Genomic DNA, 6,740 nt, shown 5'->3' with positions numbered 1-6,740 from the left:
TTTAAATTGGTACACTTCGACATTGATCACGGAGCCGCTCTACTGTAAGACGACCTGCAGTCCTGGTTTGAGTGCTACAAGTTACAATGTACTTTCCTACAATTCAGACGGAAATGTACTTGTCACTGCTGCCGTATATTTAACACGATGCATTTATCCCACATTACGAAACGATGAGTTCAAAACCCAGACTCAGTGTTATAAACAGCTAAACCTGCACTCTTGCACATGTTAACTGGCAATTTGGGCATCTGTCGGTTTGTCTCTCGTCTGGACTTTGAAGTAGGATAGAACAGCAGCACCACCGTTATATCAGTGCAACTGTCTGCAGAGGACAAAACTCCAGCCACACTTGTAGTTTACAGAAATGTATTGAGATTGCCGGGTCATAAAAGACCATTAAGACACGACGGACAGCAGCTGTTCCATCCAACGTACTGTCGATGCACCAACTGCTTCTTGCATATTAGTGAGGACCAAGAGAAATACAATACAAAGAATCTTTATCTTGAGGACTTTAATAGATAAACACGGTACAGCTAGATTGGCCTGGACCTAAAAGTAAGAGGATACTGTAAATGTGAATTCTTTGGCATTATTGAGCCAGATTGAGGCTTTAAACAACTCACAACCTCTTGAGACTGTGGCAACGGTCATGTTCAATTTTGATAACAGTGTCAAAAATGCCAGCAACAACAACACGTGTCAATTGCTCCCAGATCCTCACGTCCTGATCTCTACTGCACAGATGCACTCACACGCCATTTTCTCCTTGACAACACTACGTCGTGAACAACAGATCTGTGCTGAGGTCGGCTGGAGGAGAGCTTGTTAACGTTAGCTGTTAGCAGCACTGCGTTAACAGAGGCTGGGAAAATGGGAATTATAATGTTATTATGACATGTTCAAATTGTAGTCCATAGTGAGAAACCTGAATAAATACAGTTTGAAAGAGATATGTTGTACAAAAACATTAAATTGGTATTTGAGAGTCACTTAGGGCCGTTTTGGTTTTTGATGCACTAATATCTGATCGGTAATTGGCACCATGTGAACCGAAAGCTCAGACATCGGAATCGTAAAGGAAAAAAATCAGAACATGTTTATTTTTTTCTATTCCAGCTGCCAATGTGGGAAGTGTTTGCCAGGTATTTAAGGTTGCTAGGTTACCCAGAGGCTAGATCCCCTGCAGGGTCGCTCTCGTCGGAGCCGCTTCTTGTGCCAACATCCTGTAAGCCGACCAAGGACGTGTCCGGATGGACGTCCTCTTCGTCCGACTGCACCAGAGGCTCATCGCTCTGCTCGCTGGCCACTTCCTCTTCCTGCTCCCACTCTGCGTCCTGGTTGGCCGCTTGGATGGTTGTGGGAGGGGCTCGGGTGGAAGGGCTTTTTGAAGATTCAGAAGAGCAGGACTCGGGGTCCGGACCTGTCGGAGTAGACGACAGTTACTTCACGGAGTAACTAAAGCTTCACTCTAGTGGATGTGCTTCATAGTCCTAATGAGCACATGAGTGGGGCCTACCTGAGGTCAGTGATGATCCCGTGCTGATGTCATCGTCACCAGTGGAGTTAAGGAAGTCGTCCAGAGCCTCCTGGTCCGATATGTTAGTTACTGTCATCTGATCCAGAACACGCACATCAGCTCCCGTTGGCTCTGCACACACACACACACACACACACACACACACACACACACACACACACGTTTTCTTCAAACCACTATTATTAACTTACAAAATGCATCATGCACATCAGACGTACTTTGCAAATTTATAATTCTTATTATATATAAATATAGTACAGGAGACATCCTGTATAATGGGGAATATACTGGGAATATCGTGCTGTTGTGTTTGCAGCTGATGACGACCACAAAAAGCAACCATGCATAAAAAGTCAATGTTCACTTCCTTACCTGCAGTGATGTCAGTTATAGTTCCATCTAATAGAAATGCAGCGGGGAAGAAAAAAAGAAGAGTGGCCGGTATTTGTAATTGTACCCGAGTGGTACTTTTACCTGTACTCGAGTACCGTTTTAAGGTACCAATCCTTCACTATGAACTGCTAAAACTGCTCTTTTTTTAAAGCACCAACTTAGTGTGGTTGAATACAGTGTGGAGATGGTCTGCAGATCCTTGTAACTTTAAACATCTCTATTTCAACCAGTGGTTTTATTTTTGAAATGAACAGAAGGTAGACGGCACAGACATCCTCACCCCTGTGCTGCAGGAATCCAGTGGAGAGGTACTGCTGCACGTCTTGGTTGAAGGCTTCCTCGTAGACTTTCTGTCGTTCTCTCAGTTTCTGCTGCACGGCCTGCTCCACTTCTGCCGCCTTCTGAGCGTGCTCGGCATCCAGTGCCACTGGTGAAAATCAAAACTATTTACATCGTACCGTTATGTGTCTGCTGTTGGCATTTCACACGATTAACAGCTTCACGGGCTCATGAAACAAAAAGACTTCATCCAACAGCCAACCTACCGATGCTACAGAGAATAACTAGAGTAAACATGTCTTTCGCATGGGTGATGGTGGTGTTGGGTAACGCTTATTTTTAAATAATGCTTACAGTATTGTAAAGTAAAGTTGCCTTTATTGTGCATTAATGTGACTATGGTGTTGGACTGATGAGAGTTAAGCAGCTCACCTTCCAGCGCCTCCATCTCCTTCCTGTTAGACAAAGTTAGGATTCGGTTACTTGAAAGAATCAAGAATCATTTTCACCGATTGTTTGTTACAGTAAAAAAGGGCCAATTTGTAGGATTGCAAACAATCATTTCAAAATCGGAGCAAATACAAGGTATAGTTTAAGTATGTTTTCTCATCAAACATATTAACTCTTTACAAACAAAACCTTACTGAACCCATTTGGCTTTAACACAAGACTAAATGATTTAATAAAATGTTGAGTACGAAGCAGTTTCAAGCATCTTCACGGTGGGTTTTAAAAACATTGAGCGCCAATAACGAGCTATTCTCACATTCAAATGAGCAACGCTCGTCTTCTACCTTTTCTTTTTCTTATAGACTTCTAGTTGGTTGACGTGATGTTGTTTGACCTTCTGCTGTTCACACTGACAACACAGAGTCTCTAGGTAGATCAGCTGGCTCTCCATCTCCTCAAAGTCCCCTTCCATATGAGCTGCAGACACACGGCATCACATTAAGCACATCAGCCATACTTTGCATATCATATGTCCATATTTCACACGATCACCTGAAAAGTGGGCGTGATTTAGCGTAAAGTGTATTCAAATATTTCCAGATGAAAAACATTTGACAGGGAAGGAAAGAAAAGAAATGGCTCCGGTCAGCATGATTTAATTTATGTGGTTTTCTTTAACTGACCGTTCATTGTTCACACCCACCTCAGCCCCCCCCGACCCTCCGGCCCCCCGGCCCATCCACACTTCTCGACACAACTTCTCTCTCTGTGGTTGCTCAAGCCCACAGCACTGGGTTTTCACCTTTGGGCACCATTGATGATCGAAGATCCCGTGCCAGCGTAGCTAGTTAGCATGTTTGCAGCAGACAGAGAGCAGACAGACTACTTGCCCCCCGTCCCCGTCCCCACCCCCCCTAAAATTGTAAACCATATTGAGGTCCACTGTTGGACAACGTGGCAGTCGTAGTGGGGAACAGACTGCATACCTATGTTAGCAGTGATGGCGTCTAGATCACTGATGAAGGTCGGCAAGCTTTGTAGCTGCTCTTGTAATCGAGTCAGAGCTGTTCTTCTTTTCTCCCAGTGTGCTGAGAGCATCACTATGTCCCCGTCTACTGCCTACACACACACACACACACACACACACACACACACACACACACACACACACACACACACACACACACACACACACACACACACACACACACACACACACACACACACACAAAATTGGGGGAAAAAACAATTTGAAGAAATTAGGATGAATGTAGTTTACCGTTCACTTGTTTGTTTGTTTGTTTGTTTGTTTGCTTTGTGAAATGTGACACTAACAAAAATTTAAGCACATCAGTGGAAAAAAAAAAACGGAACTTTGAGTGGATCCATTAAAAAAAAAGGATGTATTGAACAGTGTGGCGGTCGTACCTCTGCAGTCTGAGCACAGTCTTTGGTTCTTTTATGGAGCAGAAACCAGCTCTCCTCATACCTAATGAAAGTATAAACACAAACACCAAATTCATCAAAGGGAATTGACTGCGTGTCTCTTCTTGTACTTGCTACACAGTGAGGCCTGAATTTAAAAACGGCGTGTTTCAGCCCTGGTGAGGACTTGGTTAGGATTAGGCGTAAACATTTATTTATGACTGTACGGGGCAAACGCAATATGTCCGCGTCCTCTTAAAGGCAGAAGAACAGGGGAAATGTGTGTTTGTTTGTGCGTGCATGGAGACCTGCTGAGGATGTCCAGCCCGGCGCTGAAGTGAGGAAGGCTTTCTTCCAACCTGAGCAGACAGGACAACGACACAATGTTGAATTAACGAACAAACAACGCCAGCATTCATACAATTTAAAGAATGAAACATCTTTCATTGCACACCACTGGAGAAGAGACTCTGGGTTTCCTCCTTCACTGACAGATGACATATTTAGCAGGTCAATTTAAATGCCGCTGCAGCCTCTCCCTCCCCGCCCACACACACACACACACACACACACACACACACACAGAATGTTTGACCCCAGAGACCTCAAGATCACAGACACACACGCTCACCGGGGCTTCCTCCGGACTTTGGGGTCTCTGGATTTGTCTCCAAGGGTCTTGAAGCTGGAGGGAGGAAAGAAACGGATGAAAACAGTCCTTTGCCTTCGAACACCAACCTGAGAAGGTCGTACAGGCACACAGCGGTTTGACCAGAAGTGCTAAAACTATCATTCAAAAGTGTCCACAGAGACAGCGAGCGAGACTCCAAAGTACTCAACTAGTAACCGGGGTTCAATGACACCGACATTTGATATGCAGGACAGACTGACAGCAGGTACGAGGGCCACTAAGAGGCTTCCAGAAGATTTCAAATGTGCCTACGACCCAAAACAGCAATGAAAGGAAGCACGGCTGCTTTTAAAAAAGGGAAATTCATTGGAGCTTGATTTCAGTCAATTGTATAAAGTGTATTTTTTTTTATTACATTGTCGGAATGGGGTATTTGAAATCCCATAGGCTAATTAGGTTATTGATATAACGTTAAGTTAAGTCATCACTGAGCCTTCAGCTTCCCCTCGCAGGAGAAAATAAAAGTTGTCACATGACGGTCAGCTGAGAGTAATAACTAGTAGTAATAAGGCCCAGCTGAGACGAGAACAACCAGTCACTGAAATCATATTATCACTTCATATAGCATATAACGTTACATACAAGATATACGACTACATAATAATAGCATACTAACAATACGGTTCTAACCTACCAGTGAAATGGTACAAAAGCCGAACTACGACTGTTATCTAACGACATTCCTTCAGCTAGCATAGCAGCTAATCCCATGTCACCTGTTATTACGTGTTTAACGTTAAGAGTGCATGCTGCACCCTGCAGAGAGTCTGCACGTAACGTCAGCTAAGCTAACCACACATGCTAATGACATGCTAATGACATACGAGGTGGCAGTTTGTTTATCAGCTAGCTAGAGCAGAGATCTGTCGGGAAGCGGACTCACCCCGTCGTGAAATCCTGCTGGACCATGTGAAGTCTTTCTCTGAAGTTTTCAAACATGATTCCTCTCAGTTCCGGTTTCTTTGACATCTACAAAAAGTTTTGCCTCAAAACTGTCTGTCAATACTACTGATGCACTGGTCCGTTTTTAGCTGTAAACTAGTTCTGGTAGTCGTACCCGTCATCTTTTTTGTCCTCAACCAGGTCTTTCAGGCACCCTCCTTTTTCTCAAACTATTTCGTGCGTAGTGATTCCAACACAGTTGACCCCTGGCGGCTTATGAAACACGTTATAGTCACTCTTTGGTGCAGTTATGTCAAAGTCAAATACTGTTTAAAACAAAGTACACAACGTTTAGGAAGGATAAGAATGGCCGCATGAGCAGAAAAGCCGCCTGAAAGGCTAAACTCAGGGTGTAGACACGCTAGTCTCCTTCGCTGCTTAAAGGGCCGATATCTGTACCGTGGACGCCACAGCGCCCCCTCTGTCCCCGCAGAGCCTCGCGCTCTGTCAGGGTTTGGTCGTGATTTCGGGTTCTTCCTTCCTTGTTAAGTTAAATTCCAAGAGCTTCCCCTGATCTGGTAAACGGACCACAGTTGTCGCCAGTGAATATGGACAAAAGACCATTACTTTATAAGAAAAAAACAAATGCATGTCCGTCTTTTTCCCCCGCTTAAATTACATGATTTCTTCACAAACCTGGTACTCAAACACAGATACGTTGCAATTGGAAGGAAACCCCTCCATGAAACCAGCACCCAGAAGAGCATCATGCATGCTCATAATTGGACAATAATTGGACAGCAGGGCCGACTCATCAGCCAACGCTTCTCTTTCTTTGTATTTAACATTGCTAATCAAATAAAAGAGACAACCTGAGAACGTGTTTGAAAGACCTGGTTTCTTCATTCCCTCAGAGACATGTGAGAAAAACAAATTGTTCCTTATGAATCTGAAGGCAACACTGGGTGCGTAATTAAAAACCAAATGGTTATTTTCTGTGTGAAGCGGTTATTTTACGATTTTCATCCAGTAGATAAATATGCAAAGTGATTTTATTGAAAATTCTCATACAAAAAA

General features: G+C 43.8%; 1 protein-coding gene across 2 annotated transcripts; it reads right to left on the bottom strand.

Annotated features, from left to right (window-relative positions):
* Positions 1-502: 502 nt before the first annotated feature.
* On the bottom strand, positions 503-6,081 carry LOC120810183 (dysbindin-A). 2 transcript variants are annotated; one of them, XM_040164525.2, is made up of 11 exons: positions 5,665-6,081; positions 4,722-4,775; positions 4,399-4,449; positions 4,094-4,154; positions 3,652-3,784; positions 3,010-3,142; positions 2,648-2,670; positions 2,217-2,363; positions 1,916-1,942; positions 1,523-1,654; positions 503-1,426 (listed from the first exon to the last, which is right to left on the bottom strand). In XM_040164525.2, the coding sequence occupies exons 1-11, from the start codon at positions 5,748-5,750 to the stop codon at positions 1,167-1,169; spliced, it is 1,107 nt and encodes a 368-aa protein (XP_040020459.1). In that variant the 5' UTR covers positions 5,751-6,081; the 3' UTR covers positions 503-1,166. The 2 variants fall into 2 exon arrangements, with proteins under 2 accessions (XP_040020459.1, XP_040020458.1); XM_040164524.2 differs by lacking the exon at positions 1,916-1,942.
* Positions 6,082-6,740: the final 659 nt, after the last annotated feature.

This window comes from Gasterosteus aculeatus, chromosome 20, assembly GCF_964276395.1.
Source record: "Gasterosteus aculeatus chromosome 20, fGasAcu3.hap1.1, whole genome shotgun sequence".
Classification (NCBI taxonomy): domain Eukaryota; kingdom Metazoa; phylum Chordata; class Actinopteri; order Perciformes; family Gasterosteidae; genus Gasterosteus; species Gasterosteus aculeatus.
This window is presented reverse-complemented; position numbering and strand designations above follow the sequence as displayed.

Excerpts from the sequence above, each read along its gene's own strand:
- LOC120810183 (XM_040164525.2), bottom strand. The coding sequence starts at position 5,750 with ATGTCAAAGAAACCGGAACTGAGAGGAATCATGTTTGAAAACTTCAGA. Across the intron at positions 4,776-5,664 it reads CAGCAGGATTTCACGACGGG|CTTCAAGACCCTTGGAGACA; the intron begins GTGAGTCCGCTT and ends TCCTCCCTCCAG. Across the intron at positions 4,155-4,398 it reads GGGCTGGACATCCTCAGCAG|GTATGAGGAGAGCTGGTTTC; the intron begins GTCTCCATGCAC and ends TACTTTCATTAG.